The sequence below is a fragment of the Rhinolophus ferrumequinum genome, chromosome 2 (genome assembly GCF_004115265.2).
Source record: "Rhinolophus ferrumequinum isolate MPI-CBG mRhiFer1 chromosome 2, mRhiFer1_v1.p, whole genome shotgun sequence".
Classification (NCBI taxonomy): Eukaryota; Metazoa; Chordata; class Mammalia; order Chiroptera; family Rhinolophidae; genus Rhinolophus; species Rhinolophus ferrumequinum.
This window is the reverse complement of record NC_046285.1, coordinates 39,270,328-39,291,697: the sequence shown is the minus strand read 5'-3', so window position 1 is coordinate 39,291,697 and position 21,370 is coordinate 39,270,328. Positions and strand designations below refer to the sequence as shown.

Sequence of the window (21,370 nt, the reverse complement as noted above, 5' to 3'; positions counted from 1 at the left end):
AGGAAAGTCCAAGAACTGAGTAGGAGACCGTAAGGGCCTTTTACGTTTCTCTTCGATGATTTCTACTCTCCCAATTCCTGATGTTCCTTCCTTTGTTGTCACTCCCTTTCTTATCACTTTGTTAATACTCCTGATCCCTCTTGGGAATTCTCCAGGACTTTGCTTTGGCCTTCTACTCTTATCTGTCAATAACTTTCCACTGAGATTTATTCCCTCCTACAGCTTTTGTGAGCATCTCAGACTTTCATTACAATTGATTGCGTGGACTCCTTGTCTTTAGGGTTTTCCAAATCTGGTCCATTTCAGCCAAAAATCTTCCTGATATACTTAATGTTCCTAATAGGCTTTATTCGTAATGTCACTCTTTTACTGAGTCCCCTGCAGAGCATCCCCAGTGCTTATAACATTAGGCTCATGTTTGTCAACCAGCATTCAAGACCTTCCATAGTCCATCCCCACCTACCTTTCTGGATTGTTTCTGGATTCCACATAGAAATTCTCACCTCCAGCCTAACAGCCCTTCTTGCCATTGCCATATCTTCAGCACGTCCTTCTTATGCTGTTCTCACCACTCAGGAGGCACTCATTCATCTGCCTCCACCTGTCAAAATTCTACCCCTCCTGTCAAGCCCAGCGCACTTCCCAAGTTCTTAGTGAAGACTTCTATGTTCACCCTTGGGGGAGTGATTTCTCTTTTCTAGCAATTAGTATGCCATTTAAGTTCTGTGCCTCTCAATTACCACACAGTTTCTTGTACTGTAGTCATGTAAGGAAATCTGTTTATTCCCATCAAGGATTTCGCTGTCCTGGGGAAGCAGGCACTGTGTAATAGTTCTCTAGATCATCTCTGCTTCCCTCCCTAAAGACAAATGAATTATTTAGGAGTTGGCTTTGAACTGGGTGTGGATTTTCCTTTCATGAAGTGATGAAAACAAACAACAGGGAAAGGATCAAAGAAAAATTCCTTCTCTTTCATTCCTGGGCGTATTCCGTGAGCTAAGTATGAGGTGAGGAGAAAAATACACTCTGAAACTATATTTAAAGACCGCCCTTTTCGTAAATACATTTTGGAGGTGTGATTAAAACAAAAATTTCATTTTCTCCCTTTGAAATATCTTTCTTAGGGGGTATTGGAATTTTCCTACAGTTGTATCTGACTCTCATTTGCTTTTTACATTCAAGTTAAGAATTATCTACGTAAGAACAGACATGTGGAGCGTGGACACTTTTAAGAAAGCAGTGTTCTTCCAGAATGAACAAATTAACTTTGCAAAGCAAAGACCCAGAGGAAAAGTTGACTGAGCTGGGAACAAGTCACTGTGACATACAATGGCCTGCAATTCCATCCTCCCCAATCTGGCTTTGGTCAGTTCCTGATTTGGAAGTTCATAGACAAGTGTTCATTGTTTTAGCAGGAAAGCCAGGGTGGTACAAGTAGGCAGGAAATGAGAGGCACAGTCTTCGGTTTCGGAATGAGTACCCAGAATATCATCAAAAGCGTCCTTTCATTTTGGCCTTCCACATTCACTTGGAATACCTGCTGAATGTGTGTCTTGTTATTCTAGGTACCAGAAGATGTCATATAGGCTATATTGTGTCCTTATGCTAAAGGAATGGGAAAGAGGGAATCAAAGCAGACAGATGAAGGTTGTGTTGTATTTACACAGTCTTTTTTGAGCCTCAGAATAAATCCAAGAATTTCCTTTACGTCCATGATCTCCAAGTTATCTGCAAATCACTCAAATTGCCTTTTCCTGGATTAGTGGATTCTCTGTTAGTGTGCAAATAAATGCAGGAGTCCTCTCAGTACTAGCTCTGATTTTGGACATAGCTGAGTATACGCTTGCATTGTTTTCACAACCAAATTCAATATCTATCTATGTTTTTCTATTTCAGAACGCACTCAAAATTATTCCGAACATCCTCTAATAAGTAAGTATCAAGCTAGTCAAATAAAATTAAGGAAACTAGATTATTTGATGGTGGGAGAAATAATAAAAGTTGGATTTCCTTGAGTGGGTTTGTTTGTGTTAGGTTATCTGTCGTTGGAAATTTAGTTCCTATTCCCATCCATACCCCTCCCCCAAACAGCTGTGTCGTCACCCTTGGCAATGACTTGGCTGCTTCCCCAATCAGATAGCAGCTGCAGCATGAACAATACAACATGTGTTACCACTCTGAATTTCCAAACCACTTTATGCCCAGCTCCAGTAACTCCTGATCACCTTTACCCCCAAATCAAGCATATGGAGAAGCTAATATATAACTATGCTAATATATTTAGAAACAAAGCTTTGCTACATAAAAAAATTCAACCCCAGTACAAAATTCAAGATATATGATGCATTCTGATAGTTTCTATTCTGTATTGTTTCATTTTTTGATATTATCTGTGATCTATCAAATTGTTTCATGACCCACAAATAAATTGCAACCTACATTGGACAAACAAGGCCTTGATGCATGATAATATTGATCAAAAGTAATGAGCATCAGCTATATGCCCAGCAAACCATATTTAGAAATACCAAAGATATATGGACTTATCAAAAATATTTGGTATTTGGAGATACCAAAGAGTTATGAGACAATGAAAAAGGATTGTGTTCAAGGAACTTGAATTTAGTATCAGAAACATGTTGGCTTAAGTCCGAATTGCCACTCACTAGCTGTCTGACCTTGGGCAAGTCTTGCAACAATAATACTCTTCTCAAGGCATGGGACTAGATAAAAATAATGGCTTCTTTACTTTTCTTAAGTGATAAATATGAGAGTTAAATAAGACAATGTGAATGAAAGGCCTTGGTGAAGTGCTTTCTGAGAGCTTTATGGATATTGTTTTACAGGGAATTTGCCTTAGCAGAATAAGAATTTTTGGAAAAGATAAATTATAACCCAGAGCCACCCACACGTGCTCAGCTATAAAGAGGAGGGTGAGAGTACTGAGAACTGGGGTTCTTAGGGAAGGCCTACTGGAAGGGAAATGGAGGCATCAGCTAGAAATCTCCTTCATTCAAGTTCTAACAATGTAGAAGGTGTTGGGGATCCTACTATATCTCAGATTTCCTAATTTTCTTTAGCATTGACTAACATTTCAGATACAGCCAGTGCCCCAGGACCAGCCCCCATGGAAAATATGGGGGGCAGACGATGGATCCTTTATAGTTTGATTCCTTTGGGAGGATTGCCTCTACTCATTACCTGTTTCTACCTATTCTGCTGCCTGCGAAGGCACCAAGGTGGGTTCCATTTTTCCTTCTGCTGCTTTGTGCCACACATTTGGGTTCAATTACTAGGACTGACATATTTTTAGTTGGGTTGGTTCCTATTGTTTTCTTTCCCAATATTCTGCAATAAACCAAGGATAATGATTTCCTGGGGGATAACTCATCCTTCCACCAAAAAGCCAAATGGATTAATTCAGGTTCGCTCTAGTCATGGTGAGGCACACTCACCACAGCATAGTGCACCAGCCAAGAATTGTGGTAAGGAGGGAACATTACTGGGGCTTACTCATTCTGCTTGCATCAGGCTTAGGTTTGTGTGAAAAGCTCTTCTAAACTTCAAAGGTGTTGAAAGGGAGGTTGAAAAAATCTCTCAGATTAACATGTCTGATTTGAGTTAGTTTGTCACATTCTCTTTTTCACAGGCACACCATTGTCAGTCATACATACCATTGTCTAAATAAAGATCCAATGTCCTCCGAAGAAATTCGTATGCTTGTACTTTCTGTTGCCATTACAAACACATGCTTAAACTGAACCCTCACCCAACAATAACACATTTGAAAAATGTGGGTTTTGCCATAATGGGTGAAGCATGATATTTTAAAAACAATTCCCTTTTGCTTTTGTAAGAATTCCTTCAATGTCATGAGGAAATACTTAAACACAGTGAGAGACAGATGTATGGAGAACTGATCTAGCTCTGGTCGAAACCACCACAGTTCTCTCTTTCTCTCTCTCTCTTCCTTCCTCCCATCCCTTTCCCCACAACAGTAGCCACAGTGTAGCTATAAACACTAAGCTAAACAGAGAAACTCTTATTTTTGCCATGAGAGAAATCTTTGTCTGGGCAAAAGTACTTTTGGTGTTTTGTGGTGAGAACATCCCAAAACCCAGAAACTTCTCAGAATACTGAGGGGAATCTTCTGTAACCTCAACTTCACATCTGTAACTCCAAGAATCTTTCCATGGTTTCTCTCCAGATTTCACCACCCTTCCTGATGCTGTTGGAACTTCTCTCAGAACTTCAGAAAGGAAGTCAGGGATAAATCCTTTGATTTACCACATCCAAAGGGAACTGGGCAGTAGTAGAGCCTGGCTATGTAGGTGACAGGCCAGCAGTGTGTCGGGCATTGAGTATAGAATGTCCCCAGAACAAGGAATTCCAGCCTTTTAAAAGTCGAGTACCAGATCCTGCCCTTTTCCCTTGAATATGCCAGAGGCATCTCTGGAGTGAGAGGTGTAGAACCAGTGAACAAAATGGGCAGCATGAGTTCTCACAAACCGATGTGCGTGTGCCACGCTAGTCACAGCAAATAAACAAGCCGAAACTACTAATAACGCTGTCCCTGGCATGCAAGTGGGAGGGTGTGAGTGGAGGGGCATTCCACCTCTGCTCCAGGGACTGAACTTCAACCTAGCAATATGATTCCAGAGCCCATATTTTTACCATAACCCTAATTTACAACGACTTGTAGAAGAATTTTGTATTGTCCTTCCTTTACTCCCTTTGGTTTCTTATTTTTCTTTTTGAATTTCAGGGAAACAAAAGAAGTCTTCAGATACAGAAGAAAGGGAAATTAATCTGGTATGTTTAATGTATCTGTTAAAACAAATACAATCTATGTTATCTTACTAGTTATACTTTTTTTTTTTAATTTAATTCTCTGCAATACTGACCATGTGCCAGGCACTGTTCTAAGTGCTATATATATTGACTTATTTTTAAAAATGTGTTTTTTTACATTGACCTCCATCTGCAGCAAAGATTCTTCAGGATTAACAAGTCTCAAAATAAGTGGTCTTTTAGAAGAGCATGGGTGGCAGTGTAGACTCTAGGCAGAAAACCCAGACTGAGCTGCATAACCTTGGCACTGCTCTTGGCCTGTTATGTGAATTCAGGGTATTCATTTATTCTTACAAAAATACCTTACAGTCTTTCTGGAAGACAGTTGAGAGTTAATGAAAGAATGAACCATAAATAACCATAAAATGGGGTGTGAATCGCACAAGCAGATAAGGAAGTATGATCACAGACCTAGTGACTGTATGCAAAAGTGAGTGCCTCGTAATGTGTGTGGGCACACCAAGACCTCCCAGAGAAGGAGAGGGTGTTTTGGAGGCAGTGCCATTTTCCTACAAGTTCTTGGAATATAACCTCAGGCCTTTCTTTTGAGTTCCTTTGTGTATAAACATTGGGACTCAAAAATGAATACAACATGAGGCAATGTATTTCTGAAAATTTTTTTTATGAAACTCTAATTAAAAACAAATACTAGGGCAGCCAGTTGGCTCAGTTGGTTAGAGCGCAGTGCTCACAACACTGAGGTCTCCAGTTTGATTCCCACATGGACCAATGAGCTGCGTCCTCCACAATTAGATTGAATAAAAAACAACTTGATTTGGAGCTGAGCTATGCCCCCCACAACTAGATCGAAAACAATGACTTGACATGGAGCTGATGGGTCCTGGAGAAACACACTGTTCCCCAATGTTCCCCAACAAAAAATTAAAAACGTGAACAAAAACAAATACTATAGTCATAAATGAGGTACTGCAAAGGAACGTGTGTGTGTTTCAGTAAACCAGAATCGAGATAAAGATGTTTGAAAGTTTCAGAAATGCCAGGCAGATATAGCCAATAATTCTACATATAATATTAAATAGCACTCATCATTCCCTACGAGTTGCCTAATTTTAAATCAAATCAGATACATTCAACTTAATAAACGGGTATTAAGTTTTTAGTAAGCATCGGTAGGCATCATTGTGATGTGTGCTAAGGCTTTGTTTCCTCAAGAGGGAAATTTTCTTAAATATTATTTTCTTTCTTCCTATAGTGAACAATAACAGCAAACTACATACTGTTACTACCAGGCCGGAAGCTATGAAACCATTTAAAACAATAATCTAAATAATTTACTGATAAAATAAAGCCCAGGTTGGTTAAAATGTAGTCATATTTCTTCCTGTATAAACTGGGCAAATTATTTATGATTTGAACTTGAATTCAAGAGAAGTTTTCCTGTGCAAACAATTATTTGGGAATTTTGTTTTAAGATGTTCATATCTTTCACAGGAATTCACAGTTTTGACTTCTCAAACATTTCATAAAATAAAGAGATGCCATATTAGATCTTTGAGATTAACGATTTCTTAAGAAGGAACTTGTATGAGAACCATGGAACAGAAATTCAAGTAGAGAAAAGGACTGGTAAAAATATAAAGCCAAATTTCTCATCTTATTCCATCTTGGTCCTTTGAGAGTATAAAAGTGTTTGTATACTAAAAACCACTGAATTGTACAGTTAAAAAAGTGAATTTTAAGGTATGCAAATTATACTTTAATACATATTTTTTTTAAAGTGCTTTGTAAACTGTAAAGTGCCAGACACACATAGAATAGGACAGCTGCTTTGGTGTTTGTCATCTCTTCCCACCCCAGCACGGTGCACTGGCCTTGCGACACTCACCCACTTGGATGAGGTGCCCACAGGATAGGTTCAGCCACAGAGCATGGCATTTTCTTTCACCCCATTTATTCTAACACAGTTTTCCATGGAAACAAGCCATCTTTCGGGAAGGAGCCAGGCAACTGAGTTGGCAGACTTCCACTGATTGAAAAGTACAACAGGGATCTTGTTGGTCTATTGAGGATTTATGGCTACTTACTGGGTCACTTAACAGTCTTCTTCAGTGCTCCTCTAGAGACTTTAATCAGGCTCCTTTAAGCAGAGGCTGGGCCACTATCCGTCTGAGCCAAGAGGAAGGGAAGTTTAAAGCCTGTCTCAGTCACCCAGCCTTAGTGGTATTTCCTGGGCAGTCACCTCGTCAGAGGGAGGCAGTGTACTCAGCACTTGATACCTCATTTCTCAGGAGAGGGCCAGACACACTGTGTGGTAGAACTCTACTAAGGAGGAGGAGTAGACATACTATTGCAAACATCACAATAAGAACAGCAAAGGACCAGGTAAGGCATGGAGACTATCAAAGACTGTGGACCTGATAACTTAAAGAAATTATGCCAAACTTCAAGAACATATATCGGCAAAACTGGAATTTAAAAAACTGAAAATAACAGTGCTTAACCTTAATACAACATCTCCATTTTTACCAGCTGGGTCCCCAGGTATAACTAGGAATTGTGAACAAGTAGCTGAAAAGAGTGACAAGCATCAGGACCCATTTTACTTTTAGTTTCCATAACTTGACCTCTTTTTCAGAAGCTTTAATATATTTGACTCTATTTGGAAGTGTACGAATTTTCTTGTGATAGAAATAATAATGAGAATGTTTTTAAACTTTTTTTAAGCTTTGCGGCTCCCCCACAAAAAAAATGAACATCAATTTTCCAATTCCAGGTCTCAGATCACAATATATCTTAAATAACTCATAATATTTATTCTTTCTGCCCTCCTAGAGGGTATTTGTTCTGCTTTATCTTTAATGTTTTTTTCTAAACTGTGTTAATATTATCCGTTATGCTGTAAGTTGTCTGAAATTCTTGTACGATATTTTATGCTTTTCTCAGAAATTTGGGCTGTGCTTTTCATCTTAAAGAGGGATTGAAAACTTTTCTATGACCTCAAAAGTGACCAATAATAAAGCACAAAATAACTATTACAAAGCACAAAAATGTGGACGTCAACAGCATATATGAGGAAAAGTTGATTACTTCTCTCCACACATAATACTCAAGTTAGCCTACACTCATAGTTTGCTAATGAATATGCACTACCACATCTTTAAATGGTATTGAAAGCAATCTTTTTCTTCTCTTATAGGTTGATGTTCCCCAGCCCTTTCAGAGTCAGCAAACTGAAGTGGGCACCAGGCAAAATTCCCAAACACTAACATCAGAAACTAGAATTTATGATAACGATCCCTGGTTCGGGGTCCAGGAAGAGTCTTGCATTTATTCTAACCCCAGTCTTAAGGAAAACAAACAAGGCATTGTTTATGCTTCGCTGAACCACTCCGTGATTGGAATGAACCCAAGACAGGCAAGAAACGTAGAAGAAGCACCTACAGAATATGCTGCCATATGCGTGAGGAATTAAATCTGGTTATGATCTCTCACCAGTGATCATTGGATGATCATCATGTCAGCACCATTATCTGATACCAAGAGAATGTCAATGACCTGAGAAGTTTCTCTTTAAGGAGGTTCATGTTGGTGCTTGGGTCTTAATGGTCCATAAAACAAATAACTAAGATTTCTCCCAGAAACTTCTCTGGGAGTCTTTTATATTATAGCCATGAACAACAAAATCTTCTCTCCAATACTGAGTGATATCACAAATAGAAGAGTAGTAGAACATTTAAACTTAGCTACATTTTACCCAACATATAAACTCAGTATTTTCTTTGGAGCTATCAGAAACTCACGTAGGAAAGAGAGACATGTGTTTCCGGATCAGTTCACTACACATTCTTGAAAAAGAATGTCCCCATTCGACTAACTAACCATAAATATAGTAATGATAGTATGTTTCTTTCCAGTCAATCTTTGATAATAAGAAATTTTCCTCTGTCAATCTAATATTGGGGTTTCTTAAATGTAAAAGAGAGATAATTTTAGAATTGATGATATAAGACAAGAATGGAAAGAATAAATCGTGCAATAAAGATGTGGAATATGCTAACGGGGTGTGGGTAGATGTTCCCCACACTGGACAAACAAACGCTTGTATCTACCCTGTTAGACTGCCAAGCAAATAGATGTAGTAATGGAGCAATTAACTACATTTATGAACAAAGTGATAACTCGGTGTGTGGGTTACATAGACTAATGTATATGAATTGACGTAATGCTGCTGAATTAATATACGAGTGGGTGTCTGAATAAACATAAAACTCAGCAAGAGTATTTATCATCAGGTGAATGTGGATTGATGGCTTAAACTGCTGCACGGTTGAGCCAATGGGAAAATAAAAGCACCACTAATGGAAAGGAGAAAAGTCCAGAGTATTCTGTTGGCCAATATGGGTCAACATACGTCTATTCACCACATCTGTATCTTGCTGTTCTTCTTACTAAGGAATCAGGGCAAATCATACATAATGAACTAGCACAGTTTGATAATCATTTGTTTTAACCATATGAGGTTGCAGCCACTTAAAAGTATAGCAAGAAGATATGAGCTCCATTTTCTGAATTTCCAAAGTACTTGAGTCTAATTATTTAAGAAATAGCCTACAACTTTTTTCAACTGCTTGAGGCTATTAGGTTTCTCAGGTGCTGCTACTGACTAATGCAATAGACCTCATACAAAGTGGATGGCAAAGGTTAGGATCCATTTGAACAAATATATGAGCTGCTGCACAAATGAATGTGGTGTGTGTGTGTGTTTCTATTAGTGTATAGAAGGAAGGGTAGGTTACTGTGTATGTGTGTGTGTGTGTGTGTGTCTATTAGTGTATAGAAGGAAGGGTAGGTGACTGTGTATGTGTGTGTGTGTGTGTGTGTCTATTAGTGTATAGAAGGAAGGGTAGGTGACTGACAGAAACGGTAAAAGAAAAACTGACAAAATTGACATACCATTTCAGTTTGCTAAAGAAACTAAAAATACTAGAGTAAATGAGTCATTAAAGAAAATGTATGAAAATCATGTATGAAATTATGGGGATAGAAGTATGACAGCCCATAAAAGTATTTTCCCAAAAAGACAAAACAAATTTTGTGGCAGAGCCTTTCTTACAAACACTGGCATTAAGATTTTGCCCCTTAGATTGGGTTTGCAGGTATTGTTTTAGAGTTATTGTTATCTAGCCAGTATGATATCATTATTCCTAGGATTCTGAGCAACCAGTACTATGTTTCTTTTTCAGCCAACCTGCATTTATGGGCAGCTAATGTACAAAAGACACATTACAGCAGCTACTGGTGGTGTTCTTAAAAATAGAAACAGGAAGTATGGGGAGGATACATTTAGCTGTCTTTATCAGATAAACACACAAAGCTGAACAGTTCCTTCAAAATTTTCTTGAATTAAAACAAAACAAATGTCTGTCTATTGTTGAGAATATCCTTAGCATGTCTTACAGTAAAGATAATGTTGATAACGATTTCATCTCTGTAAATGATTTGTACTTATATTTGTATAATGCTGCCAAAATTACAAATCATTTATGTTTTTATTCCTTCTTAATTAAAAATGTCAGAATTATATTTGTATTTCACAAATAAATCTCTTTCAGTATTGTTATCGGGAAGGATGTTGTACTTCCGGCTCTTTGTCTTCTTGAAGGAAAGAATCAGTCAAGAAACAGAGTTCGTGCAGCATAGGACAGCAAGAAAGTTTATTAGTAAAAGCATGTACACTCCGAGAAATGGAGCGGGCTGACCCAAGAGAGGGAAGCAGCCTCTCCTTACCTTATGTGAGGGATTTAATCTCTATGGGTAGAATTGTCCCCGCCCCTCCGCCCCCGACCCCAGTACCTATCATTCTCCCAGCTGGCGTGCTTCATACTCCCTTCTTGTTCCCAAGGTTGTCTGAGCTCATTGCAATGGCCCTGAGAAGCGGAGTGTATATTCTGATAAGCAGGATGGTTTCTTTCTCTCTCTAGCTTCTAACAACACATCCCTTTGATTTAGAAGCATTTGTGAACCTGGAATCCTGCTGGGCTAGTAAGGCACTGGTGCCCTACGTGAGGGCAGCTGCAAGGGTCTCGATCAAAGTAGGAGCAGCTGCAAGGGGCTTTCTAACCAGGTTAGGTCTCTCCTTCTCCTGCTCCTTTCTATCTATTTACCTACCCTATCAGTATTATTCGCATGGCCTATTTCATTAATGAAATATAAGAAAAAGAATATGTACATAATTTAATGATTTTCTGTGAATTTTAAGCTTGTTGATTGTTACCAATAAGAAGGTAAAGTTATTAAAACTTATTTGGAATCAATTTGGTATTGGCTTTTGTACCAGAAAGTGTGTGGAAATGAAATAGAAGAGTGATTTTCAAGTCTTACGGCACATAAAAAAAACTTGAAGAACTTGCTAAACTTTGGATTACCAACTCTCAGCACTAAGAAGTTCTGATGCAGAAGATCCAAGATAAGGCTCTATAATCTTCACCGTTTAAAGACAGCCCAGATAATTTTGATCCAGCTTTCCCAGTGCAGAGGCTAGTTTGGTACGGATGTGGGACAAGAGCAAGATGCTGGTGATACCAGACCCTATCTACAGCAATGACCCCAATAAAAGGCTGTTTGGAGGGGAGAGCAAGAAGAGCCTCAGAAGGGGCTTCCTGTCACTGACTGTCACTCATTGTCTCCCATTAGCACTTAATTAATCATTTGTGGAAAATGGTCCTGCCTGCTGGAGGAGGTAATATATTGCTGGTGCATTTCCATCTAGGGTTGGTGTGACCATCCAGACAGTGGGCCAGTGGTCTAATCTCCTATCTTTATACCCAAACACATGAACACACACACACACACACACACACACACACATCTATTTTGCCCACCAGTGAAGACTTTCTAGGCCTCGGAATTGATTCTCTGGCCTGATCATATTTATCAATCTATATATATACTTTTTGAAAGAGCAGTTTTAGGTTCAGCAAAGCTGAGCAGAAAGTACAGAGAATTTCCAGATGCCTCCTGCCCCCACACAGGCCTCCTCCCCATCATCAATTTCCTGTACCAGAGTGGTTACAGACGAGAACCAACACTGACACATTATTGTCAACCAAAGTCTACGGTTTACATTAGGATTTACCCTTGCTGTATTCTATGGGTTTTGACAAATGTATGGTGACATGTATCCTTTATCACAATAAGATACAGAATGTTTCACTGCCCTGAAAATCTCCTGCGCTCCACCTATTATTTATCCTTCCCTCTCCCCAAGCTCCTGGCACCCACTGATCCTTTTACTGTCTCCATAGTTTTTCCTTTTCCAGAAAGTCATATAGTTGGAACCATATAGTATGTAGCCTTTTTAGGTTCTACCGTTTATGTATCCAATAACCTACTGAAGTACATCTTGGTTGTTTCCAAATGTTGGCAAATTATGACTAAAGCTATAATCATCTGTGTACAGGTTTTTGTGTAGATATCACTTTTCAACTCATTTGAGCAAATACCAAGGAACATGATTATTGGATCATATGGTAAAAGTCTGTTTAGTTTTATAAGAAACTGCCAAACTGTCTTCCAAAGTGGCCGTACCATTTTGCTTTCCCATCAGCAATGAATGATGGGTTTCTGTTGCTCCACATACTAACCAGCATTTGGTGTTGTCAGTGTTTCAGTTTGTCCATTCTAATAGGTGTGTGGTGGTTTCTCATTATCTTAATTTTCAATTTCCTAAGGACATACGATGTTGATCATCTTTTCATCTGTTTATTTGCTATCTGTGTACCTTTATGGTAAGATATGTGATAAGGTATTTGGCCCATTTTTTAATCAGGTTGTGTGTTTTCTTATTGTTGAATTTTAAGAGTTCTTTGCGTAGTTTGAATAAGAATCCCTTATCAAATATGTCCTTTGCAAAAATTTTCTCCCAGTTGTGGCTTGTCTTCTCATTCTGTTAATGATCAGATCATTTGTAGCAATGATTTGTTATTATGTCTGCTGCCAACATTAGACTGTAGGCTTCTTATGGGCAAAGATTATATCCCATTCCTCTTTAGTTGTCTTGCCCAGTGCATGGCCCATAGTAGAATTAAATAATGTTTCAAGAATGAATGATTGTGTTTCTGAAGTGAGTCGTCTACTTCCTTGCTATTCAAAGGATGGCCCTCAAATGAATTGCATGGGCACCCCCTGGCAGTTGCTAGAAATGTAGAATCTTATGCTGTGCTGCTAAATAAGAATCTGCATTTTCACAAGATCCCTCAAGAGATTTGTGAAGCTGTGTTCCCCTTAGTCTTTATTACCCCACATCACCCCAGTGGGAGCTGGTGTGGCAGGAAGCCAAGTCATTTATTTGTAAAGTTCTATTTTAGGCAGGAACAGGAAGGGCCTCACCACTCAACCCAGAAAGTAAAAATGGCAAGAAAGAAAATATGGTAAGAAAGAAAACATTACCAGTTTACAGAAGGCTTGTGCTGAACTTGAGAACACAGGAATTGAAAATCCTGTGCTAGAAACCAAGATACAGTTTCAAAAGCAAGTTCTAGGGATCGATCTTTAAAATCAGGCCCTATTCTGAAGTTAGTCAGGGTAAACATTCCGTGGGAATCACTTTATCTGCAAACAATCTATGACCACATTCTGGGCACCGAGAACTTTGATAAGTTCTGAGGTGACGTGGTTGAGAAAGATTCCATTCCTGCCTTTCAATGTTTACAGTGTAGATGAAGAAGTAGAAACTAAACAAAAAATTACTGATGGTTGAATTCTATCACGGAGATAGGTGCAAAGTGCTACGAAAATGCCATGACTGTATGCTCCTTTCCCTGTAAGGACCATTTATATTCACTTTATTAGAATCTGCGGGCCTGAGACATTGTTTGGGGTTTTTGAGGGAACCTAATTGATCAGAGCCTTTTGTCTTTAGAGGTTCTTAATCATTTGAAAAATAAAAGAGTCAGAGTAGAGAACACATTAATAGGAAAGGTGAATTGTCAAGCATTGTTTAGTTCCAAAGACAAAATTAGTTTCCTACCAATCTCTCCACCTAAATACTGCTTGACTTTGGGACCCATTAATAGGAAGAATTAGGTCTAAAGAGAGATACCCAACTAGCCATGTGGTAGATGTCAGTCTGCCTAAAATCTACGTAACTACAAACGAATGAGAACCAGGGATGTTATGACAACTTCTTATTGCAACACCAACTTGAGGAACACTGGAGAAAGATTTGAGCTGTCTGAACCCTATAATATACACAAGAAGGCTCTATGATGTCTTAGATCTGTCTGCCGAAACTGAGTTAGCAATGTTGGATTAAGCCCTGTGTAACAGTAGTAATGCTCTGAATTCTCAGTTATAAATTCTGGGCCATCAGTAGAAGGAAGAGATCAGTACAGGCAGGGATCTGAAACTACATTGAAAAGGATAGTACACATGATGATGTCAAAGACAGATCATGAAATGGTCATCAGGGTAAACATGTATAGGAGAATACAAAAATGAGCAGGCTGTAATAAATCAAGAGGTCCGTAAGCCAAATAACAGGACCAGAGATTAGGCATGAGGTATAGGAAACTAGCATAAGGCCCAACAACATGAATGGACGTGGATTCTTAGCCACTCAATTGTATTCGAGTGCAGAAGTCTCTAACATTATTACTCAGGCCTGATTCCAGAATGGGGTGGGTATAAAATAGAAGGTAAGACAGATATAGAAGATATAAAGAAAATAGAAGATAAAGACAGATATGCAGACTTGTCTGGACAAGGGAATTGAGGCTAGAAAACCTGGAGGTTGCTACGGTAGCAACAGTGATAGGAGGAGATAACGGGGTTAGGCAGACCTGAGATTTCTCATCACAGCTCCATCTCCCTTTCCCTTTAGAAGCATCAGTGTGTTGGAAAAACCAATGACAAACAATGATGAAGCCAACGAATGGAGAGCTCCAGAGACTCAGGAGTAAAATCACTGGACCAAAATTTCAGTTAAGGGTAAGACCCACATCTCATAAGTTTAAAAACCACCTTGGGGAAATCAGAGGATATCCCACTTGCTAAAAAACCACATATCATACAATACGTCCTAGTTTTAACTTCTTTTGGTGACAAGTCTTTTTAAAATATGCTGGCTTCGTGGTATATGATTCTATAGGAGGCCAGGAGAACCTCACAATTCAATTTGTTGTTTTCTTTTTTTGGTAAAATACGCTGCCCTATTCTGCATTCTAAATATCTTTAGTATTTTACAGAGCCTCAGAAACCTCAAAAATGGCATCAGTTGTAGATATAACATATCTACACACATACATATACACATACGTAAGCATAGGCACAGAAAAATAAATGTGTGTGTGTGTGATCTTACTTAAAAAATAAAATCTAAAATTAGGTCAAAAACATAGAGCCTTTATGAATGGGACTAGTGCCTTATCAAAGAGACCTCACAGAGATCTCTAGCCCTTTCTACCGTGTGAACATACAAGAGGGAGTCTGCACCCTGAAGACAGCCCTCACCCAGCCATGCTGGCTCCCTGATGTTGGACTTCCAGCCTCCAGAACCGAGAGAAATACAAGTTTGTTGCTTAGTGCCCCCAGGTTTATGGTATGTTGTTACAGCAGTCTGACTAGACTAAGACGAGGAGGTTTCATATAAAACTCTTCTCCCCATGAAAGTGTATACAGGCAACAACAGGAAATGACACGTCTCTCTCTCTTTCATAAACCGTGTGGAAAAAAAGTGATTATATTCCCACTCACAGGATGGAAAGTACAGCACAGGGAATATAGTCCCTGGTGTAGTAACAGCTATATACGATGTTAGAGGGGTAGTAAACTGGAGGGTTATTACTTTTGAGGGATGTAAATGTCTAATTATTACATTGCTTTGTATACCTGAAACAAATAAAAATTTAAAAAAACTTTAAAAAAGGAAAAAAAAAGAGAAGTGAAAAATGATCATTTAAAAGAGTTGTATTTTGTAAGCCGAGATAGAAAATAAAATCATTCTGATAGCCATTAGATTTACGCTGTTGTAGGAGCCGGACCAGAGCCCTCGGCTGGGCCTCTTCACATTAATATCTATCAGCATGTTCAGCCAGGGGTGGTAAAAGAAGGTGGCTCCATGGGTATAAACTGCCATCCGTCGTACCTTTAGTGTTCCTTCTGGGGCACATGTGGGAGGGAACGGATTAGCCTAAATCTGATGGCTAAATATGTCAGAGGGATGTAACTGAAGGACTGGACCTCAAAAAACATAATGCCTGAACTTCCAAAAGGATGATCTTCTAAGATTGAACTTGGCTTCACCTAATGGAAATGCCTGGGGTTGCTTTATACCAATTGTTTATATATGAGGAGTGGGTGGGCAGATAAGTTAGAGGCTGCAGAGAAGTCAGGAGAGTCTTAAGTCTACTCCTGGTTCACAACTCCAACAGCAAAGTTTCCTTCTCAATCTGGTTGATTTCTCTCTCACAATGGGCAGAATCAGCGACAGCGGCGAAAGGGCTATCTGGAGGCCTGGAATGCAGAAATTCTGTCAGGGGAAACACTCTGTTGTCCCACTTTTACTGTAACCATATCTGAGTGATTTATTGCCATATTAACAGTTAAGGTTTTTTGACAGCTCTGTTGACTGAGAGAAAGCTCAATGAGCTAAGAAAATGTTCTACAACAAACAAAACTGGCTGAAGTAGAATTTAAATTCCAGCTTTTCCCAAGTGGCCCTTTTGGTTCTGCTGTTCCACACACAGCCCTGAGCACAGGTCCTAGAGCATCAGAGGGTCCCCTGGGTCATTGGGTCTCAGGGGAATAGGACGGTTAAGCTGTGAGGTCTCAGGGATTCAGTCACATGAGGGCTTGATTCAGCTTTCAAAGTGGCCAATCCCAACCCCAAACCACAGCAGGATATTTGCCTGTGCTATCTCTCTTTCAAAGTTAGTTTGATTTATCTCGTTTTTGTGTGTTTTTTAATTCTTATTAAATTTATTGGGATGACATTGGTTAGTAAAATTATATAGGTTTCAAGTGTAGAATTCTACAATACATCTCCTTCCATCACCATATATTTGACTTCACCCTCTTTTAATACCCGCCTCTTCCGTTTTTCTCGGATAACCACTGAACTCTTGTCTGTATCTAGGAGTTTTTGTTTGTTGGTCTTCACCCTTTTATCAACAATGTTATGACTTTCACTGTCCATCACTTTTAAATACACTTGGGTTTATAAAAAAACAAACAGAACTGGCCTCAAGCTCTCTTTGAAGTGGTTCATCATCACACCTTACTCAACCACATCCCCAGAGTACCACAGTGATAGAAATCAGAAAATAAGTGAAAGTTTGACCAATTTATACCAAATAAAGACTAGGTAAATTTTGGCCCAGCTACCAAACCATATGATTAAATTTTAATTAATGGATCAGATCTACTATCAACCACTATGTTTACAATATATGCATAATGAAGAGACATTAATTATTGTCATTGTTCTCATGGAGATTTGGGTAATGTTGCTATCAATCTATGAATACCAAAACACCATTCCAGCATTTCTTTTTTTTTTTAATTTATTTATTTTATTTAAATGTATTGGGGTGACGATTGTTAGTAAAATTACACAGATTTCAGGTGTACAATTCTGTATTACATCATCTGTAAATCCCATTGTGTGTTCACCACCCAGAGTCAGTTTTCCTTCCATCACCATATATTTGATCCCCCTTACCCTCATCTCCCACCGCCCACCCCCGTTACCCTCTGGTAACCACTAAACTATTGTCTGTGTCTATGAGTTTTTGTTTCTCATTTGTTTGTCTTGTTCTCTTGTTGTTTTTGGTTTATATACCACATATCAGTGAAATCATATGGCTCTCTGCCTTTTCTGTCTGACTTATTTCGCTTAGCATCATACTCTCAAGATCCATCCATGTTGTCACAAATGTTCCTATATCATCTTTTCTTACCGCCGAATAGTATTCCATTGTGTATATATTCCACAACTTCTTTATCCATTCATCTATCGAAGGACATTTTGGTTGTTTCCATGTCTTAGCCAACGTAAACAAAGCTGCAATGAACATTGGAGCACATGTGTCTTTATGTATAAATGTTTTCAGATTTTTGGGGTAGATACCCAGGAGAGGGATTGCTGGGTCATATGGTAATTCTATTCGTAATTTTTTGAGGAACCTCCACACTGCCTTCCATAGCGGCTGCACCAGTATGCATTCCCACCAACAGTGTATGAGGGTTCCTTTTTCTCCACAGCCTCTCCAACACTTGTTATTTGTCTTGTTGATGATAGCCATTCTGACTGGGGTGAGGTGACATCTCATTGTGGTTTTTATTTGCATTTCTCTGATGATTAATGATGTTGAGCATTTTTTCATATGTCTATTTGCCATTTGTATGTCCTCTTTGGAGAAATGTCTCTTCAGGTCGTCTGCCCATTTTTCAATAGGGTTCTTTGTTTTTTTGTTGTTGAGTTTCATGAGTTCCTTTTATATTTTGGATATTAGCCCCTTATCGGAGGCACTGTTTGCAAAAATCTTCTCCCATTCAGTTGGTTGCCTCTTTATTTTGTGGATGGTTTCTTCTGCTGTGCAGAAGCTTTTAAGTTTCATATAATCCCATTCATTTATTTTAGCTTTTACTTCCACTGCCTTTGTAGTCAAATTCATAAAATGCTCTTTGAACCCAAGGTCCATAAGTTTAGTACCTATGTTTTCTTCTATGCAGTTTATTGTGTCAGGTCTTATGCTTAAGTCTTTGATCCATTTTGAATTAATTTTGGTACATGGTGACAGATAGCTGTCCAGTTTCATTCTATTGCACGTGGCTATCCAATTGTCCCGGCACCATTTATTGAAGAGGCTGTCTTTCCTCCATTGTATGTTTTTAACTTCTTCGTCAAAAATTGTCTGTCCATATTTATGTGGTTTTATTTCTGGGTTCTCAATTCTATTCCATTGGTCTATGTGTCTGTTTTTCTGCCAATACCATGCTGTTTTGATTACTGTAGCCCTGTAGTACAAGCTAAAGTCAGGGAGTGTGATACCTCCAGTATTGTTCTTTTTTCTTAAGATTGCTTTGGCCATTTGGGTCTTTTGTGGTTCCAAACAAATCTGATGATTTTTTGTTCTATTTCTTTAAAAAATGCCATTGGGATTTTGATGGGGATTGCATTAAATCTGTATATTGCTTTGGGTAATATGGCCATTTTAACTATGTTGATTCTTCTGATCCATGAGCACGGAATGTCTCCATTTCTTTGTGTCTTCTTCAATTTCTTTCAAAAATGTCTTAAAGTTTTCAGCATATAGGTCCTTCACATCCTTGGTTAAGTTTATTCCTAGGTATTTTATTCTTTTTGCTGCAATTGCAAAAGGAATTGTTTTTTGTATTTCTTTTTCTGAGGAATGCAATGGACTTTTGTACGTTGATTTTATAGCCAGCAACTTTACTGTATTCGTTGATTGTTTCTAGTAACTTTTTGGTGGAGTTTTTAGGGTTTTCTATATATAGCATGATATCATCTGCATAGAGTGATAATTTAACTTCTTCATTCCCAATGTGGATGCCTTTTATTTCTTTCTCTTGCCTGATTGCTCTGGCAAGGACTTCCAACACTATGTTGAAAAGTAGAGGTGATAGGGGACAGCCCTGTCGTGTACCTGAACATAGAGCAAAGGGCTTCAGTTCCTCACCATTAATTATGAGATTAGCTGAGGGCTTGTCATATATTGTCTTTATTATGTTCAGGGATTTTCCTTCTATACTTATTTTATTAAGTGTTTTAATCATAAATGGATGTTGTTTCTTGTCAAATGCTTTTTCTGCATCAGTTGATATAATCATATGATTTTTGTCCTTTATTTTGTTTATGTGATGTATCACATAGATGGATTTGCGGATGTTGAACCATCCTTGTGCCCCGGGGATGAGCCCCACTTGGTTGTGATGAATAATCTTTTTAATGCATTGTTGTATTCGATTTGCTAGAATTTTGTTTAGGATTTTTGCATCTGTATTCATCAGAGATATTGGTCTGCAGTTTTCTTTTTTTGTGTTGTCCTTACCAGGTTTTGCTATCAGGGTAATGTTGGCCTCATAAAATGAGTTAGGCAGTACTGTCTCTTCAATTTTTTGGAAGAGTTTGAGCAGGATTGGTATTAGATCCTCTTTGAAGGTTTGGTAGAATTCACTAGTGAAGCCATCTGGTCCCGGAGTTTTGCTTTTGGGAAGGTTTTGGATGACTGATTCAATTTCGTTCCTGGTGATCGGTCTGTATAGATTTTCCAGTTCTTCATGGTTCAGCCTAGGAAGGCTATATGTTTCTAAGAACTTGTCCATTTCTTCTAGGTTATTGAATTTGGTGGCATATAGTCCTTCATAGTATTCTTGGATGATCCTTTGTATTTCTGTGGTGTCCGTGATAACTTCCCCTTTTTCATTTCTGATTTTGTGAATTAGTGTCTTCTCTCTTTTTATCTTAGTGAGTCCAGCCAAGGGTTTGTCAATTTTGTTAATATTTTCAAAGAACCAGCTCTTTGTCACATTAATTTTTTCTATTGTCTTTTTGTTCTCTACTTCATTTAATTCTGCTCTTATTTTTGTTATTTCCTTTTTTCTGCTGACCTTGGGTTTCATTTGTTCTTCTTTTTCTAGTTCTTTAAGGTGTAACATGAGGTTACTTATTTGGGATTTTTCTTGTTTCTTGAGATAGGCCTGTAATGATATAAATGTCCCTCTTAAAACTGCTTTCACTGCATCCCAAAAATGTTGGTAGGATGTATTTTCATTGTCATTTGTTTCTATGTATCTTTTGATCTCTCCTCTAATTTCTTCTTTGACCCAGTCGTTCTTTAAAAGCATGTTGTTTAATCTCCATGTATTTGTGGTTTTTTCCTGCTTTCTTTTTGCAGTTGATATCCAATATCAAAGCCTTGTGATCAGAGAATATGCTTGGTATGATTTCAATCTTCTTAAATTTGCTGAGGCTGATTTTATGTCCCAATATATGGTCTATCCTTGAGAATGTTCCATGTACACTAGAAAAGAAAGTATAGTCTGATATTTTAAGATGAAGTGCTCTATATATGTCAATTATGTCCATTTCATCTAATGTGTCATTTAGGGCTGCTATTTCGTTATTTGTTTTCTGTTTGGATGATCTATCCATCGTTGTCAATGATGCATTAAAGTCCCCTAGTACAATTGTGTTTTGGTCAATTTCTCCCTTTAGTTCTGTTAGTAGTTGCTTGGTATATTTCGGTGCTCCCTGATTGGGGGCATAAATATTGATGACTGGTATATCTTCTTGTTGTATAGTCCCCTTTACCATTATGAAATGTCCATCTTTGTCTCTTATTACCTTTTTCACCCTGAAGTCTGTTTCATCTGATATCATTATGGCTACACCTGATTTTCTCTGGGTACCATTTGCTTGGACTGTCAATTTCCACCCTTTCACTTTGAGTCTATGCTTGTCCTTGTAACTGAGATGTGTCTCTTGGAGACAGCATATAGTTGGGTTTAGTTTTTTGATCCAATCTGCTACTCTGTA

At 38.4% G+C, this 21,370-nt stretch overlaps 1 protein-coding gene across 4 annotated transcripts in view; it reads left to right on the top strand.

Annotated features, from left to right (window-relative positions):
• BTLA (B and T lymphocyte associated) overlaps positions 1-10,968 on the top strand; it is a 56,497-nt gene extending 45,529 nt beyond the window's left edge. For 2 of the 4 annotated variants that reach the window (XM_033121286.1, XM_033121275.1), the window contains 4 exons: positions 1,897-1,932; positions 3,081-3,239; positions 4,766-4,812; positions 8,009-10,968. In XM_033121286.1, the coding sequence (XP_032977177.1) occupies positions 1,897-1,932; positions 3,081-3,239; positions 4,766-4,812; positions 8,009-8,284 (518 nt within the window). In that variant the 3' untranslated portion in view covers positions 8,285-10,968. The remainder of the gene's footprint in view (positions 1-1,896; positions 1,933-3,080; positions 3,240-4,765; positions 4,813-8,008) is intronic. The other 2 variants (XR_004424466.1, XM_033121294.1) reach the window with 2 other exon arrangements.
• Positions 10,969-21,370: the final 10,402 nt, after the last annotated feature.